The following is an 18,165-nucleotide window of genomic DNA, read 5'->3' as shown; positions in this document are numbered from 1 at the left end:
ATGAATACATCTATTCCACTGACTAGAATATCAAATGTATTATTAACAATATTATTGACTATATATTCATTTTGAAATGCACAATATGTCTATAGTGGTAAACTTTGGGTTGTCTTATCATTCCGAGTGCTTGATTATCATAGCCAGGTTACAAGAGTGTAAAGATTGTAACTTCTTGAATATTATCACATTGCTGTTGTTTTTATTCTCGTAATCGTAAATGCAGGGTAAATTTGTACATTTTGAACTATGATTTTTGTATTTTTGTATTTCTTTAAAGTTGAAAATCTAGCTCCATCACACTTAATCTGATGGTGTCAGGCGAGAAGCATGTGCGCAAATATGAGTGTAATATTGTATTTATATTTAATTTTAAATCATCAAAATATATTTATTTTATTATTATTATTTATAATAATAATAATAGTCACTATTATTATTATTGTTATACTTATTGTTATTATTTTTAAGGCAATTTTTTTGTTTGTTAATACAGATATAACCAACATAGCCTAATCTGTGTTTTTTATTGTTTATGACAAGTGTATTAGATTCTAGACTTTATATGAACCTATTTATTTTAGCGATGGTATATATTCTTAATGTTATTCTTTAAAGCAGCGATTCTCAACTGATGGGTCGCGACCCAAATTTGGGGTCGAATGGGTCACAGTCTGAACTTAAACGACTAAAACCAGGTAGTAAGTGATTAAACAATTGAGATTCTGAAATATTTTTCTTCAAGCATAGTATTTTCAAAATAGAGCTAGCAGGGCTATTTAGCGGATTTAGTTGATTTTGTGGTGTCAAACCAGTGAGCTTATCCACATTCTTCATCAAGAATATGGGCAAATTTGACTTATTTCCTTAGCATCAAAAATACATTCCAGATGACATTTTATATACACTATGCGAATATTGGGTTGCGACTGGGACAACCTGGTTTAATCTGGGTCCCGAGGAAAAACCAGTTAAGAACCGCTGCTTTAAAGAGCCTACTTTGGGGTTAGCGGGCTGTGATCCTGTGATCCTGTAAGTGAAGAAGACAACAATCTCTTCATGGTACATGATATTTCCACTCTACTGCACATGAGTCAAACTAAAGACATTTGTGATGTTTAAGCAATACAAAATTCTGAGCCTCAAAAAGAACTACAAAAAATACATTCAATAAACTTATATATGAAAATGGGTTGTGTGGAGTGTGTTATTTAACATATAACCAAGATGGTAACATAACAAATGAATGTCAAAATGTTTGCCACCGCATATCTGGTAATTACATGGTGCTCATCTTTTCCATTCATATACTGTAGCTGGAGATACAAAACATATAGCCTGGGACATGGACTCATCTGAACAGAAGACCACTTTTGAGGTAACAGAAAACATCTGAAAAACATGATTTTAGAGTGTAATGTCTCGTCAATACCTCAACAGGGGACCTTGATTGTCCAGTTGGTATTGGATCAGAGGTCAGAGGTCACAGAGATGCTGTGGCTAAGAGAGATCCAGGCCCAGAAAAGCAGCAGAATTCCTTAACACATGACTACAAAGGCAGTTAATTAATAATAATTGAATAACGCTGAATCTTTTCACTCTTGGGATGGAAATGATGAAGACGATCTGCCCAGGGGGAAAGTGACTGTTTTAATCTCATTAAAGTAATGACTTTGGAGGAGGAAGGAAGCTAGGGAGGGAGAGGGATGCTCTATTTGTTCAAGAGCATGGAGTGCACAGTTAATGTGTGATTTAGTTGGGGAGTTTAATTAGTCCTTCCTCTCTGGGGAGCCCTGGGTTGTGTTCAGTAGGGTACACTTTAGCAAAACGTTATAAAACATTCCATTTTTTTGGGGGGACAAGGTCAGGTAATATCTCCCTGTTTCAAAATGTTTTCTCCCTACTGAACTCGACCTTGGTGGTGCAGTCTCTGTGGTTCTGTCGCCCTCAGATATCCACTCCATACTGTGCTGGTCTGGTTAGGCATCAATCATAGTTACTAGAACCTTGCTATGAAGGAGAATGTGGAAAATAAAATATATTGGTTTGGGTTGGCACGATAGTGTGACAAATTTCAACGTGCGCCTCGTCCCCAGAAAGCACCCCAGGACAGGAGACCTGTAAACCCTGCTGGTTCAGTACTACCATCATAACAAGGTGAGTTACGAGGTGGCCGGGCCTCCTCTATTTTGGTAATGTCAAGAGAGGCCAGTTCTTCTTATTACCTCTTGATCCTTGCTGACACACACATAAGGTCGTAACACCCACGATCGCCATCACACACACCCGGATTCAAGCATATACAGGCTATACACACTTGCAAGCAAATGCATTGTAAACGATCAGACACACACACTTCACATACCAACACCGTCACAAACGCGCACACAGACACACACACACGTCAACAACAGGATTTCAGAGAAGCACTCCCACCACCGGACCAAACCCCCCCCCCACCCACACACACACACACACACACACACACACATACTCTTTCAGAAGAGAGCAATGGCTTCATTTGAAAACGAACATCTATATATACAGCTTGGGCCGAGTGTCAGGTGTCTAGCGATGGTTGATTTGTGTTTCAGGGCTGCATGCGAAGTTGGCCAGGTCAGGAGGGGGAGAACGAGGGTAGAGGTTAACACAGCACAGACTCCACCACCAATCGTCTGGACCGCGTCCCACAGCAGCAGCCACCAGAGGCGGGGTGAGACATGAGTGACAGTGCGTGTGGCATTTATAGAGACACATGATAGGTCTACATGAGGAGCAAACTGGACTGACTTCAGCAAGTAAGATGAAATAAAAGCTTGCGGGAAGGGTGGGCTGAGGTGGTGGTTGGGGAGGTGGTGGTGGTGGGGGGGGTTGTTTGAATTGGACAATGTTGGCGATGGGGATCACAGTTTGAATCCAAGGTTTGTGTTTCTTATAACCACTTCAGCAGGATTCACCACGCTCTAAATTTAGCGGCAGAGGGTGCCAACATGTGGGAGACAGTGGAGACAGAGAAAGCTGGAAACGGGTCAAGATGGTGCCTGGGATGTGTGTTGAAGATGATGGAGAGATGAACGATGGAGGAGGGCAGAGTGGGAAAAAAGACAGAAAAAAGCACAAGAAGGGATACAGTATGTTGTCTTCACATTTAATAATAAATCAAGTCTTACATACGCAATTATTTCCATTGAAAACCACAGACACAATTTACCCTTCAATACCCATTGAAATACAGATATGCACAGGTTACCTCTGACAACTATCTCACTAGAAAAAGAGAAAACAGATACAAAATCTTACAGTATTTATAAACGTGTGACATTTGGGTTACACAGAACACATGAAGTGTTTTTACGTTATTCATTTACAACATTAAAGGCTCATATGACTTTGAATATAGTATTTACAATGCAACCTTATATAACTGGTTAGTAGCCTCTTACCACTTGAATAGGGTTTACGATGAAATTGCCTGTCCTTTCAGGCAGTGATGTTTTTAGGCAGTGCCGCGTTAATAATTTATTGTAATTTCTATAATATAGTCACCCACACACCCAGAGCAGATGGTGTATCTAAAATTTGAAGGGACATTAGACTCCAAAATCAAATTTTAGACCTCGAAAGTAGTCTAATGTCAATAGGAGTCCACACATCTTACACTACACAACTTAATGGAAAACAGAAGCTCTGCATATCTGGAATTTACATGGTGCTTGTCTTTTACATTACTTTTATATTGTGACATATAACTGAATTCACAAACATGATGGCCTGGGACGTAGACTAATCTTGACCTTTGAGGTCTGAAAACATTTGGATTTAGAGGCTATTGTCTCTTTGATATATACACATCCGTATATTAAAGGCAGTTGTAAAAACATTGCAATATCATGAGATTGTGTATGTATTTATTTACTAGAAACTCTCGAATTTTTGTACTGTACTTTCATTCTGTGAAATACATCTGAATCCCAATTACTATCCTTAAGGATTATACTCTCTAATAAGACTGTCGATCAGAATATCATCAAAGATTTGGCAAAAATAATGAAATAATGTTAACCAATTCAAAACACTGCAAACTGCAAAATGTTGTTTTTGTTAAATTCATTTAAAAATGATTTTGAATTCAATTGAATTTCACACTTGAGAAGGGGGGGGGGGACATACTGGCACATTACATTTTGCACATTCAATGTGAGAAAACGTTTGCTGTCAACTAGCACACAAGTCATTTGGCATTGCGTTAATTCTTCACCTTTACATAAGTCAAGAACAGTATAGTGTCCCTTCAATGACCTACTGATTTATGCAAAATGAGGAGAGAAAAAAACATCCAAGACGATGAACAACTTGAACCCCTCTTTACACAACTTCAAATGATTCAATGTAAAATTGCAGGAGACCGTCCATTTCTCAACAGTCATAAGACAATACAGATAAAGTGCAATACCTCCTCCTCGCTACTAGCTATCACTTTCATTTTTGGGGGGAAAACACCTTCGCCAGGGGCTGAATGGTAGCGCAAGCAAGAGAAAGAGGGTTCCGCCCAAAATAAGAATGGCCCCTGCAAACCCAACACAGGATACTGACCAAGACAACTCATGATGCAACGGCACCGAGTGGTCACTGGCTAGGAAGGAGAGTACCGATTGGTTGAAAACAATAAGAGACAGGAGAATCAAGAGGCCTAAGAGAGAGGAGGAAAGAGTGATAGAGAAAGGGAGAGAGAGAAAGAGAGGGATAAAGCACAAAAGAGAGAGATATCAGGGGCTTGGTGTGTGTGGAGTTGGTAAATACATTTTACTGGTGGGATGGTGGAGGTGGTATTGATAACTGTGATCTACTTCCCAGAGCATCAGAGTATATCAGGACTGTACAGATGCCATGACTAATGCCCTATGTATCTAATTAGTGAGCTCCCTCGATACCCTTGAATAATGGCTATATGGTTTTTTAAAGTGTTGAGTACCGGTAGCTTTTTTTTTGCTGCATGCACAGGTTGACTCCTAAATGACTCCAAACTCTCAGCAACTGTCAACCCCGGATCTGTTTCACCTGTCTCCACTCCCCTCCAGGTGTCACCCATCTTCCCCATTATCCCCTGTGTTATATACCTGTGTTTTCTGTCTGTCTGTGCCAGTTCGTCTTGTTTGTCAAGTCAACCAGCGGTTTTCTCTCAGCTGCTGCTTTTCCCCAGTCTCTCGTTTTTTCCCCGCCCTCCTGGTTTTGACCCTTGCCTGTCCTGACTCTGAGCCCACCTGCTTGACCGCTCTACCTGCCCCTGAGCCTGCCTGCCGTCCTGCACCTTTGCCCCACCTCTGGATTTTTGACCTCTGCCTACCCTGACTCTGAGTCTAGGGCTGGGCGATTTGGCCAAAATATCATATCATCATATCATATCATATCATATCATATCATATCATATCATATCATATCATATCATATCATATGATATTTTTCAAATTTATGACGGTATTTGATGGTATTTTATATTTTTGATTAATTAAAGTTCTACATTTGCTTTCTGAGTAGTGCGTGACCCTAGAGTGGCAACACATATATTCAAAATTATTTCAATGGGTCTTTCTCCATTCAGATGGTTTTATACTGTTCAATTCAACTTAATAATTTATTATTATAATATTTCCTGCATTGCCCTCAATTTCTGCATTTCCTGCACTCATTTGAAATCATTTCCACACTGCCACGAAATGGGCAAAAATACTAGGCCTTATTTTTAACCAAATGTTGCAATATCGATTTAGATCAAAACTTTTGGAATCATTGAAATATAATGTTTATTATAATTATATAGCTAGAATATAAATAATAGTGGGCACTTTGAATACAGTGTTGTTTGACTTGACAATGAATGAAAATGCCATGGACAAGTTATTGTGACAGATTAGGAACCAAAGTGATGTTCAGTGTTTCCTAGGGGACCCTATAATCTTTGGCTACATTAAATCTTTATTCATATAGCCAACATATTGCTTTGCCTATTCCTCCTATTCATGCTTTGCCCGTTTCCTCTTTGATTTAGAAGATACTGTTGCACAAACAACATGCTGATTTAAGCCTCCACCAGTACTGGTATCAGACTGTATTAGCTACCTACGTTTGCTCTGACTTTTATCAGCCAGCTAACTAGCGATTAGCATTAGTGGTCAACACGATTTAGCTTAACTCGCTAAGAAAATACAAACTAGCTGTTTGCAGATATAAGAAACACAAAATAATATTGTGGATTTATTTTAAGATCAAAGTGGAAACAACTGAAAACAATTGTTGTCATCAACATTTTTGCATTTGAGTTTGTAGGAGAGGTGAAGAAGGTTTTTGTTCTCCGGGAGAGAAGCTGCCCGGAAGCTAATCCAGTTTCGGCAGAAGTCCCACAGTGTGGAAGACTATGAGGGAGATTTCCAACGTTTGCAGCGGAGAGTGCTTGGAACCAGGAAACGCTGTTCGATATGGTCCTGAACAGCGTCTCGGAGGAGGTCAAGGACGAGCTTGCTGCTCGGGAGTTACCTACGGATCTCGATTCCCTCATCGCTTTGACCATCTGAATCGATGCGCGAATACGGTAACGATGGAGGGAGAGGAAATTCGATTTCGCTTGCACGTCCAGGGATTCCACCTTGCCTCTGGCGGTCCCGTTGCCAAGAGAACCCGAGGCTGAGTCACCGCTTACCGAGCCTATGCAACGAGGCAAAGCTGGGCTGTCGCCAGCGGAACGGCAACACAGGATCAACGCGAAGAGTTGTCTGTACTACGGGACTTTGGGTCATTTTGTGTCCTCTTGTCCTTTAAAATACCAGGCTCACCGGTAGGAGCGAGTACTCTGGTGGGCCATATGGGGAACTTTTCTGCTTCCCTTGCTCACACCCCTTTTCATGCCTTTTCCTGCTGTGGGGAAACCAGTCTAAATCTCTCCGGGTCCTCATTGACTCTGGGGCCGATGAGAGCTTTTTGGACGCGACCCTCTCCATTCCCATGGATGTTGGAGCACTGGATGGGCGCTCTATAGGCCGGGTCACTCATAATACCACTCCCATCAACCTACGGATGTCAGGGAATCATAGCGAGACTATTCAATGTCTGCTCATCAAGCCTCCTCAGATTCCCGTGGTTTTGGGATTCTCCTGGCTCCAGCTACACAATCCCCTCATCAACTGGTCTATGGATGCCATCATGGGCTGGAGTATGTTCTGCAACGCCCATTGTCTGAAGTCAGCGCAGCCCGCCCCAGGACATATTCCTGGGGGCTCAGAAGGTGCCCCGGACCTCTCCGCCATCCCTGCGGAGTACCAGGGACCTCTGGGAAGTGTTCAGCAAGGCCCGGGCCACGTCGCTTCCGCCGCACCAACCCTATGACTGCGGTATTGACCTTCTCCCGAGCTCCACACCGCCCCGGGGACGTCTGCATTCTCAGTTGGGTCTTTTGGCCTCACCAATGCTCCTGCTGTGTTCCAGGCTCTGCTTAATGATGTTCTTTGTGACATGTTGAACATCATTTTCACCTACATTGATGACATCCTCGTCTTCTGGAATCAGATGTTTGTGAAGGTGGAGAAGTGCGAGTTCCATTGCTCCACCATCCCCTTTCTGGGTTACAGCATCTCTTCTGGGAGTGTCCAGATGGATCACGGGAAGGTGAGAGCAGTGGTGGATTGGCCTCAGCCTACATCCAGGGTGCAGCTGCAACGTTTCCTGGGGTGTGCCAACTTTTATGCCGTTTTATCCGGGTTTACAGCACCCTGGCTTCCCCCCTGACTGCACTCACCTCTACCAAGGTCCTGTTCACGTGGTCCTCTGCTGCTGACCGGGCGTTCCCGGGACCTCAAACACCGCTTCACCACTGCTCCTATCTTGGTTCATCCTGACCCTTCCTGTCAATTCGTGGTGGAGGCCAATGCTTCGGATGTCAGAGTGGTCTGTCCTGTCCCAACGTTCTGCCCTGGACCTTAAGCTGCATCCCTGCGCCACCTTCTCCCACTGACTCAACGCCACGGAGAGGAACTACGATGTGGGGAATCGAGAGCTTCTCGCAGTGAAGATGTCGTTGGAGGAACACTGGCTGGAAGGGACGGAACTTCCGTTCATTGTATGGACCGACCACAAAAACCTGGAGTATCTCCGCACCACCAAGTGCCTCAACTTCAAGCAAGTGAGATTGGCCCTGCTGTTTACCCGGTACAACTTTTTCATTTCTTACCGGCCAGGGTTCAAGAATGTCAAGCCGAATGCCCTGTCTCGTGCCCGGTGATGGTACTCAGCTGGGGTATAGGAAAACAGGTCTAGCAGGGGCAGCGGTCCTAATGTTTATGCCTGACGCTGTCCGCTCCACGGCCTTGAAGTGGGCCCATTCCTGCCACCCGGGTTCCCGTCGAACCTTGGCCTTCGTGCGACAATCCTTTCGGTGGCCTACTTTGGTGCAGCACGTCTTCCGAATCCATGGACTGCCAGTGGACATGGTCTCTGACCGGGAGCCTCAGTTCTCGTCTCGGTTCTGGAACGCGTTCTGCACCCTCATTGGGTCATCGGTCAGCCTGTCCTCTGTGTTCCACCCCCAGTCCAATGGCCAGTTGGAGCGAGCCAACCAGGATCTAGAGACTACTCTGCCTAATCTCCGCCAACCCCACCACCTGGAGCCAGTAGCTGGTGTGGGTCAAATACGCCTGCAATACCCTTCCCTGCTCTGCTCTGCTACGTGCCTATCTCCGTTTGAGTGTTCCCTGGTGTATCAGTCCCTGCTCTTCCCCAAGCAGCAGGAAGAGGTACCTTCTGCCCAGATGTTTGTCCGCCACTGTCAGCGTACCTGGAGGAGAGCCCGGTCAGCCCTCCTCAAGACAACTTCCAGGTATTGACGACAAGTGGATCGCCTTCGGACCCTGGCTCCCAAGTACCGTCTCGGGTAGAAGGTATGGTTATCTGCCCCTCCGGGTGGAATCCCGCAACTCTCCCCCTGGTTTATCGGCCCATTTCCCATCTCCAAAATGATTAGCCCCTCTGCTGTTCATCTTCTGTTGCCCCGTACCCTTTGTATACATCCCACCCTTCATGTGTCCAGAGTTAAACCCATGTCTCAGTACCTGGTTGACTGGGAGGGGTTACGGCCCAGAGGAGAGGTGTTGGGTCCCCGCCAGAGACATCCTGGAGCCAGGCCTTTTCAATGCCGACAATCCAGTCAACCAGGTATGCGCCCAGGTAGGATGTCAGGGGGAGTGGGGGGGTGGGGGTTCTGTCACACCCTGATCTTTCACCTGTCTTTGATTGCCCCCGCTCCAGGTGTCACCCATCTTCCTCATTATCTCCTGTGTTATATACCTGTGTTTTCTGTCTGTCTGTGCCAGTTTGTCTTGTTTGCTGGGTCAACCAGAGTTTTTCTCTCAGCTCCTGCTTTTCCCCAGTCTCTCTTTTTTCTCACCTTCCTGGTTTTGACCCTTGTCTGTCCTGACTCTGAGCCCGCCTGCTTGACCATTCTGCCTGCACCTGAGCCTGCCTGCCGTCCTGCACCTTTTCCCCAGCTCTGGACTTTTGATCTCTGCCTACCCTGACCCTGAGTCTGCCTGCCGTCCTGTACCTTTGCCCCACCTCTGGATTACTGACCCCTGTCTGTCCTTGACCTGTCTTGTGCCTGCCCCTGTTGGATTATTAAACTGTTGTTAATTCAACATTGTCTGCATCTGGGTCTTATTGTACCTTCAAACTTGTTAGCAACATGGCGAAGATTGCGTACTCCTCATGTCCTCGCTCCTCTCTTCTCGTCTCCTTATCAAAACCCATTTAATGAAAAAGCCAGAGGTCTCTCCCCTCTGACCTTCTCCTCTAATGGGTTTGGAGAAGGAGATGAGGAGAGAGGACGTGAGGAGTATGCAATTGAGATCTTCCCAAGGTCTCATTAGACATGTCAAAATAGTAACATTTAATCATTGTAGTTATACATGTACAGTATGTCACCATGGCTGCCATATGTCTACTCACTCACCTGACAGAATGAAGCAAACCGATGCAGCCTTGAGGAAGAATGATTCTCCTTTGCTGAGGGCTGTGGTGATGCATATGGCCCCTGTGACCATCAGGAAGAGACCGAAGAGGGCCATCATGGCAGCCGCCACATTCAGACCTGGGAAGAGAGAAACGGTTATCGTCTTGATACAGGTACATTCCATTATTCATAGTACACTGGCACCAGGTACATTTACATTTGAGTCATTTAGCAGACCCTCTTATCCAGGGCGACTTGCAATGAGTTCATTCAACTAAGGTAAGTAAAATAACCAAATAAGTTCAACCTTATTCAAAATGGCCAATCTACAAAAGGTAAAGTCCTTGCATCCACTTGTAATTCTCACAGATATTGGTACATCCCCTCACTGATATACTCTAGGGAAGCGTTTCCCAAACTCGGTCCCGTGGACCCCAAGTAGTACACATTTTGTTTTTTGCCCTAGCACGACACAATTGATTCAAATAATCAAAGCTTGAAGATGAGTTGATTATCTGAATCAGCTGTGTAGTGCTAGTGCAAAAAAACAAAATCTGCTCCCCTTGGGGTCCCCAGGACCGAGTTTGGGAAATGCTGCCCTAGGAGTTACCGACTTGCCTAGAGGATAATAGAAACGTTAAACATCGCACTCCTGACACGTAGGGCATCATGCCCATCGAAACTAACAAAAAATCCAGAAGATAGTTTATTTTGCGCATAATAAATCCAAAGAAAAATCATTTGGCCATCAGTGCCCCTCTTTAAAAAATGTGGCGCATGACACCTCTGGTTTAGAGCTCACAAAAAAAATAAAAGGATTTCACAATTTTCCCACATTGACCCATGAAGAAACAGTCCTACTGACTTCAATGCTATAATGGAAAAGGAGTAGGTGGAATACATTTTAGACACTTACTGCAGTCAATGGCTGACCCAGTGCAACATAGATGACAGACTTGAGGAAGAAAGAAAGTGTGTGGGTGGGAAAGGTGAGACATGGGTTGAAAGAAGGCAGGGGACAAGCTGACTCACTCTTTTCTGTTGTCTTCTGGAAGATGACGGCATTCTCTCCAGTGGTGTAGAACTTGAAGTAGGTGCAGTTGGATTCTAAAGGAGATAGGGAGAGACAAGGAACTTATTTGAAACAGACCTTATCAACTTGCACATCACCATAATCTTATTGCGACTCATACGGCTTGCGGCACACTAATTATTATGCATTCGTGCACATTGATGACAATGCCAAGGTTATGTCTTCTATGCAATTAGTGTTATGGCATCTTGTAGTCTGATAAAAGGTAGTTTATTCTACATATAGACGGCCCTCTCTAGTAAGACATTTTAGTACAGTATTTCTGGGTAATACGTGTGTGAGTTTAAGGTAAGCATCTATCCCTACAGAATGTAAATGTATATTGCAGTCCATCTGTGACCCAGTCTACACCTGAAGGCCAGTCATTGGATTATGGCCACAATACAAATAACTGATATCTAGCCGTAACTCACGGTGGGGCTATAGCTAAGTAATGATGTAATTGTCACTTCTGGCCTTGAAATTTGGGATCGTGAAATTTGGCTGAACTACTCCTTTAAAATCTGGCATAAAGGGCCATAGGATTTGTCAAGAGAGTGTTTTGAATGTATGAGTTTGAGTGAATGAGGTTTGGTTTACACTATTTGCCAGTATGCAAAAAATGGGTCTGTGATTTCTGATAGGTGACTTTGTACAGATTGGATTGCATGAGTTTGAGTGGATACCGTTTGGTTAACACAAAATAATGTAGGCCTATTCATGCAACTCCAGAGCAGTTACCTCCTGGCAGTTCAGCCGGCCCACAGCTCTCTCGCTCAGGGTCTATGTCAGCCACCCACAGAGTCCGGGTGCATCCTTTCCACAGCCCGTAGTGTGCTGCCAGACATGTCTGGTTGTTGTAGAAGTTCTTGGGCGGAGACAGCACCACCCAATACTCTGTGCCCAAGCCCAAGACAGTCAACACCACACCCACGATGGCCACGAAGAACGCCAGCTTGATCTTGCCCTCCTGGACCTCGCTCATGCCTCCTGATGTTGACGCTTTTGCACGGCGCTTAACTCCCATAGCACCAGCCCCAGCCCCTCTGCCACCCATGACACCGGTCAGTCCCAGAGTACCTGCTCCGGCTCCTACTCCCGCCCCTGGTGGAATCGGCCTGCCATCCTCTTCGTGCAGAAAGAAGGTGGACCACATGGCTTTTCAGATGTTTACGATTGAAAAAATATATATATGAATAATGGATAAAGACGGGTAGAGAGTGTAGGGAAGGAGGAGACAGGGAATGGGTTTATATTGTGAGGTGGCAGTGGAGCGATAGAAAGGATGGTAGACAGGGAAAGAAGGGAAATGGGATTTAGCAGCACTGACTCCGTTTACAAAGCAAACATACCAAACCCACCATAAAAAAAGGATAAGGCATATTAAGGATTATCAGTGCAGAAAATATATAGATTTGTGTTTTTTTTTGAGTCGACACAAATCATTAATAGTTAGGTATTAACACCAGACATCGAAAGCTTGATGTAAAAGGTGGTCTGTAAGAAGTATGCAATGAGCGGGTCATCATGAAAAATGGTTCAAAAGATAGAATAGATTAGAAAAAAAAGAGCAAAAAGAGAGGTAGCTTCCGTGTAAATGTTGGGAAACAGCGATATGGAGGAGAAGCCAGGAGGGAGAACGCAGCTTATTCTAGAAGAAAAACCAAGAAAAAAAACAACAACAATGAGTTTTAAAAAATCGCCTGACTTTAATCCATCACAATGTTAGTACAAACTAAAATGAACAACTGCCATGTCACCTTATAGAGTCTGATCCAATCCAACATGGCAAGTATAATTTTGATGCTGCAAAGAATACTTTCCAACTGCATGGTTGGATATCAAGTCTGAACCAGCACATGTTCATGAGTGCTAAATTGATACTTTCTCACCTTTTCATAGCAAATATTGTGTGCACCAGTGGAGGTCAGTACCGTTTTAAGATGAGGGCAGACACAAAAAATGTTTATGAGCATGACCTTATTTCTATTACAGCATATTGGATGACTGTCATTCATATTTCATTCACCCAGTTCCATGTAACATTGATAGGTTTAGGCTACTACATGATACTTCAATTTTCCCTATACCCATCATGAGGTTGCTACAACCTAGCCTATGAATAAAAGTTTACAACATAAGTGCACAGATCGAGAGAATGTTTTGTAATCATGGTGGCAGATTGTGTTACATTCAATACTGCCTTGCACACACTTTTGCCTGCATCTAACGTTTGCTGATCTAGGGTGTAATCATTAGTCCTACAGTTGAAAACGAGAGTTGCTTTTGGACAAATTCAGGTATGTCTTTCCCTGTTTCGTCACGTTTGCTTCAGTTTAAGAAAAACATTTCAACAGAATTGGAGGAATGAATACACCCCTGATCACACGCAAACACAGTTCACTTTCATAGCAGCCATAAACAAAGAGCATGATCACTTTGTTTGTTGAATTACTTTTCGCATCTACGCGCGCTACTCCTCTCTCACCTTTTTCCTTCACTTGCGGACTTCAGTGCACAACACATTAGCTGTCTGTGATCAGGCTGATTTTTTTTTCTCAAGCCAACCCATAACATAACCGCTAACTGCTACACACAGCCTACATCGTTGTCACTATATTATCTAACGCCATAGTCAACATAGCTAATAGAACTAACGCATTAGTCAACCTGCTACAATCATGCAGTACAGTGTACAGTTAGCAATAAGTTTAGCAGTTACACCGGCAGGCCCCGGTGGCAATAAATTAATAAAACCTTCCTTGACTTGGAAGACTTCCAGTGTTGGATAGCCTTAGCCAGCTAGCTAATCTAGCACCCCTCTCCGTTTGAGCCGTGTGTTTGAGTAGGCTAAACTAGCTAGCTAAATACTGTAAGTGAAAGTGAAAAAAATACTACGAAAACTAGCTCTCTCGTTCTCCATCTTCAATTTGAAGAAATGTATTTGTTAACTGTAACTATTGTCTTTCTATCTCTTCGAGTCAACTAGTTATGCACTGCAATGCAATCTGTAGCTTATGCTCTCAGTCCTAGATTAATTCTCTGATCCTTTAATTGGGTGGACAAAATGTCAATTCATGCTGTAAGAGCTCTGATAGGCTGGAGGACGTCCTCTGGGAGTTGCCATAATTACTGTGTAAGTCTATGGAAGTTGGTGAGAACCATGAGCCTCCTAGGTTTTGTATTGAAGTCAAATGTACTCAGAGGACAGAAACTAGCTGTCCTCCGGCTACACCATGGTGCTACCCTACAGAGTGCTGCTTAGGCTACTGTAGACCTTCATTGTGTGTTTTAATCAATTATTTGGTGACGTGAATATATTTTGTATAGTTTAATCTAAAAATGATAGGTTTTTTTTTGTTCCACAATTTTTATGAAATTCTCTGAGGTGCCTCCACTGGTATGCACATGTTACTTCAGTTACTATCATTTAAGTCAGCGTTGTGTTAAAGTCACTTACACATCTTAAAGAACTATATCTATATTTACTGTAGACTGAAAGATGGACAACAGTAGTAATTATCCTACCTTACAAAGAAGCCTAAGCAACTAGTATGCCAACTAAAAATAAGACAATGAAATGGTTTCATCACAAATATTTGCACAGCATTACTGTTAACCTCGCATGATATACAAATGGACAGCTTAATAAGAGGAAGCTCTGAACCATAGAGGTTACAATTACAGATGCAGAACAGTCCTCTATGACTCAGTTCTGAATACTTAAAGTGCCTCGCAATATTCCATTCAAAGAAACTTATTCAATTACAATACCCATTGAAATATACAACAGTGTGATCAACATGAAATTGAAATCAGCACAAACACAAACGGCAACAAATGCAGAGACCCCAGAGCAACATTCACGAGGCCACCATTTGAGCATAAGCAAATCAGTTTATTTTTCAGCGCTGTCATTAAAAATCTACAACGGACACAAATGAATTAACTTCTACTCATTTTGCTTTGCTATAGACTTTAGGTCATGACCACGGTACAAATCATAACAATGATATGAAGAAGTTGCTGACCTGCTTGGTGTGTGTGTGTGGTTCAGTTCGGGAATGAAAAAGGGCGAGGCGAGGAGAGGGAGTGAGCGAGAGAGGGATCGCAGAGGAAGAGAGGAGAGGAGGTATGGGCAGTGGAAAGAGGGTGGAGGCCAAAGTAGCCTTGTGTTGCAGAGAGTTGATGAATGGGTGGGTTTAGTAACTATGTGGCCACATGCCTACGTGGTGTTTGAAAGTGTATATGTTTGTTTAGACATGCACGTATGGTTGTGCTGGAACTGTCTGTCTTTGCTGGCCCCTGTAAAATGTATTTGCAAGAATATGCGTCATGAGTGTGTGGTCTCTATATCACTCTGTGTCTGTGTCGTGTGTGCATGCGTGCGTGCGTGAGAATGTGTGTGAGCATGCACCCGTTACTGTGTGTGTGTGTGCATGTGTGTTTGCGTGTGCCCGCACCTGATAGTGTGTTTGTCTGAGTGAGAGAGAGAGAGAGAGAGAGCGCGTGTACACGAGAGAGTTTGGTGTGTGTGTTTCTTCATTCTATTTTTGACAACCACCTGTTAATGACATAAAAAAAAAGAACTAGAGGCACTGGACCCCTGACAAGGTCAGGAAAGGGGGTGGAGGTAAATTCCTGGGGCTTCTGCTAGTATTTTGTTGATTAAAGAATTGTGGCTGCAACACTTCAAAAAAGAAACTCTGCACAATGCCTTGAAGGTGTGACGTAGGTGGAGCAAGATCGAGTAACGGCAAGGGGCAAACCAAATACTCTGCCTCTGCTGACAACTTCAAACCCACGATTTATCCATGGTCAATCTGGGTTTGTGTAGGAGACAGTATTATCTGATTACAGCTAAGCAACTGGACTTGCAGGATCTATTCACAGGGTCTATATCACTTAACGGTAATGTACCCTTGAGCAAGATCCAACCTGTATTGCTTGAGTTAATGCAAAGTCTATTTTAAAGCGGCTATATAAAGCGGCTATGCAAAAGTAAGTGTGACTTCTGTACATTGCCCTAGATGAAGGCGTCCTCTTGGCAGGAGGAAGAAGAAATGGGGACATTTTAGAAATGTACTTGATGTCTTCCATTCTAAAGGTGACATTATTACAATTGTTGCTGGGGAGACAATTTGGGAATGATTTATATAAACTCAACATCAAGTTGACTCAAAAGTAAATGTCACTTTCTCCTGTATCGGAAAGTTGAAAGAAAAATGTGATCATGCATGTAAATATTTTATGCCGCCACTGCCCAATGCAGAACCTTATACAGTGAGTGCAGTGGGGATGGCTGTTACCAGCACATACCGTTCAGATCCTATGTCCTGAAGCACACTCTGTACAGTACACAACATGGGCATAAGGACCTCAACACCATACCACAACTCCCGATCAGGGGGAAAGACCTATGCAGTTAGGTCACAGAGGGAATCCAGGGATGACTGTCTCCAAACCTTGCTACACTGAAAGACAGGAGGAGTGTAATCAGTTAAAGCCAGTCGAAAACAGTGACCCTGAATTGATTCATTGACTTGTTTAATGTATTTATTGTACAGGGTTTTGCATGAAAAAAATGACACATACTGTATGATCAAATAATTGTTTAACAAAAATACATGTACTGCTGGTATGTATATCTGAGCCCACATAATAACATATTAGTCTATAAGAATGCAACGCAGGGGTAGTTGTGACCTCTCTGGTCTGAACTGTGCTTCAACAGAGTTGGTCGTTATGCGACTGGAAATGTTCATTCACGTAGGGAAGGATTCTCCTGTCAGTGACAGAATGCTGCAGTCAGATGTGCTCAGCATTGTGATAAGTAATGAGAGAGACCGGGCCGTGTTCGAATACAGAAATGCATCCTTCCTTCCTTGTTTCCTCAAATATCTTTGAAATGCATCCTCCCTTCCTTGCGTCCTTGAGGCAAGCAGAGATTTATACGTGATTGGATAGGTGTAAGAAATGTTACCACCCCATTACTTTCACCAATCCAACTAATTGATATCTCTGATTACTTCCAGGAAGGTAGGAGGGAAGGATGCATTTCTGAAGCATTAGAAAAGGGTCCTGGACTGCGACTTACTAAGAAACTGTAGCAGCAAATTATCTCCATAAGATGGCACTACCAGTCAGAGCTTTGTGGGGCTGCAGTACAGGACAAAATGAGCCCCCCCTGATTTAAAAGGCATGCATGGCGAGGATGAATTCTAATGCGTAATATGATCAGACAAGTGTGCGGGGGATTCATACGGGACAAAGTTGGGGTTGGGTTGCGTTGTGCTGTTGTGGTCTTTGGATAATACATTACTATTATAAAAAAAGGCTTCAAAGTTGACGAAGAGCTGAAACATGTTGGATGGTCTGGTGTGCTATCTAAGGCTTGGAGTGGTACTTAATGCCTTATTTGGCCAGTATGGCATGAAGTTCTTTCTGAAATGGGACCTAACACGGGAAATGTAAGGTTTATTATAGGTTCGCTGCAGTATAGCTGGAAGGATTGTATATGGTGTGGTATTAAGGTTTAGTAGGGTACATTCCATTGTGGTGCACTATGTGCTGTCAGTATGGCAGTGCATCCACTCCTCCCTGACTATGAGCTGCATTATAGCCAGTGGTAATACTGTGCTTCCTTCTCTCTCTGATTATATTAAGGTCCTGGCTGACGCAGAGAGAGATAAGGGGATTGCCACAGGAGGAGCGCCTGCCAGTTCTGTGCACTGTGAAGAAGAACGATTACTCATCAACCTCCTTGTCTCTCTCTCTCTCTCTCTCAATTTTAATATCACTCACTTAGACACACAGACCCTTTCTATGTTGATTTACTCTGTCAACAATTATTTGTCACACAATTCTCGCTCTCACTCATATTTCCCTATCTCCATTTTCTCTAAACAAATTTCCTCTCCCATTTCACCTGACAACATTATCGTTGTGAAGACAGTGTGAAAGAGAAATTACCATTACTGGAGTTATACCTAGTACTGATGTGCACTCAGCATAATGTTTCAACAGCAGCCTATCAAAAGTAACAGAAATCAAATCAAATGTATTTATAAAGCCCTTTTCACATCAGCCAATGTTACAAAGT

General features: G+C 43.4%; 1 protein-coding gene across 2 annotated transcripts; it reads right to left on the bottom strand.

Moving 5' to 3' along the window:
* Positions 1-3,134: 3,134 nt before the first annotated feature.
* LOC139391677 (voltage-dependent calcium channel gamma-6 subunit-like) lies at positions 3,135-15,224 on the bottom strand. Of its 2 annotated transcripts, XR_011629595.1 has the most exons (6): positions 15,095-15,224; positions 11,805-12,714; positions 11,024-11,098; positions 9,992-10,129; positions 4,120-4,690; positions 3,135-4,057 (listed from the first exon to the last, which is right to left on the bottom strand). XR_011629595.1 is itself a non-coding variant. In XM_071139109.1 (5 exons), exons 2-5 carry the CDS (start codon positions 12,217-12,219, stop codon positions 4,467-4,469), a joined length of 852 nt encoding a protein of 283 aa, XP_070995210.1. In that variant the 5' UTR covers positions 12,220-12,714; positions 15,095-15,203; the 3' UTR covers positions 3,135-4,466. The 2 variants fall into 2 exon arrangements, 1 of the variants encoding a protein (XP_070995210.1); XM_071139109.1 differs by having other exon boundaries at positions 3,135-4,690; positions 15,095-15,203.
* Between the last annotated feature and the right edge of the window lie 2,941 nt (positions 15,225-18,165).

This window comes from Oncorhynchus clarkii, chromosome 32 (genome assembly GCF_045791955.1).
Source record: "Oncorhynchus clarkii lewisi isolate Uvic-CL-2024 chromosome 32, UVic_Ocla_1.0, whole genome shotgun sequence".
In the NCBI taxonomy this organism is placed as follows: domain Eukaryota; kingdom Metazoa; phylum Chordata; class Actinopteri; order Salmoniformes; family Salmonidae; genus Oncorhynchus; species Oncorhynchus clarkii.
Note: the sequence above shows the minus strand (reverse complement) of the source record. Positions and strands in the feature narration are given on the sequence as shown.

Excerpts from the sequence above, each read along its gene's own strand:
- LOC139391677 (XM_071139109.1), bottom strand. The coding sequence starts at position 12,219 with ATGTGGTCCACCTTCTTTCTGCACGAAGAGGATGGCAGGCCGATTCCA. Across the intron at positions 10,130-11,023 it reads CCAGAAGACAACAGAAAAGA|GTCTGAATGTGGCGGCTGCC; the intron begins GTGAGTCAGCTT and ends CTCTCTTCCCAG. Across the intron at positions 4,691-9,991 it reads GGTTTGCTTCATTCTGTCAG|GCCTCTTGATTCTCCTGTCT; the intron begins GTGAGTGAGTAG and ends CCTCTCTCTTAG.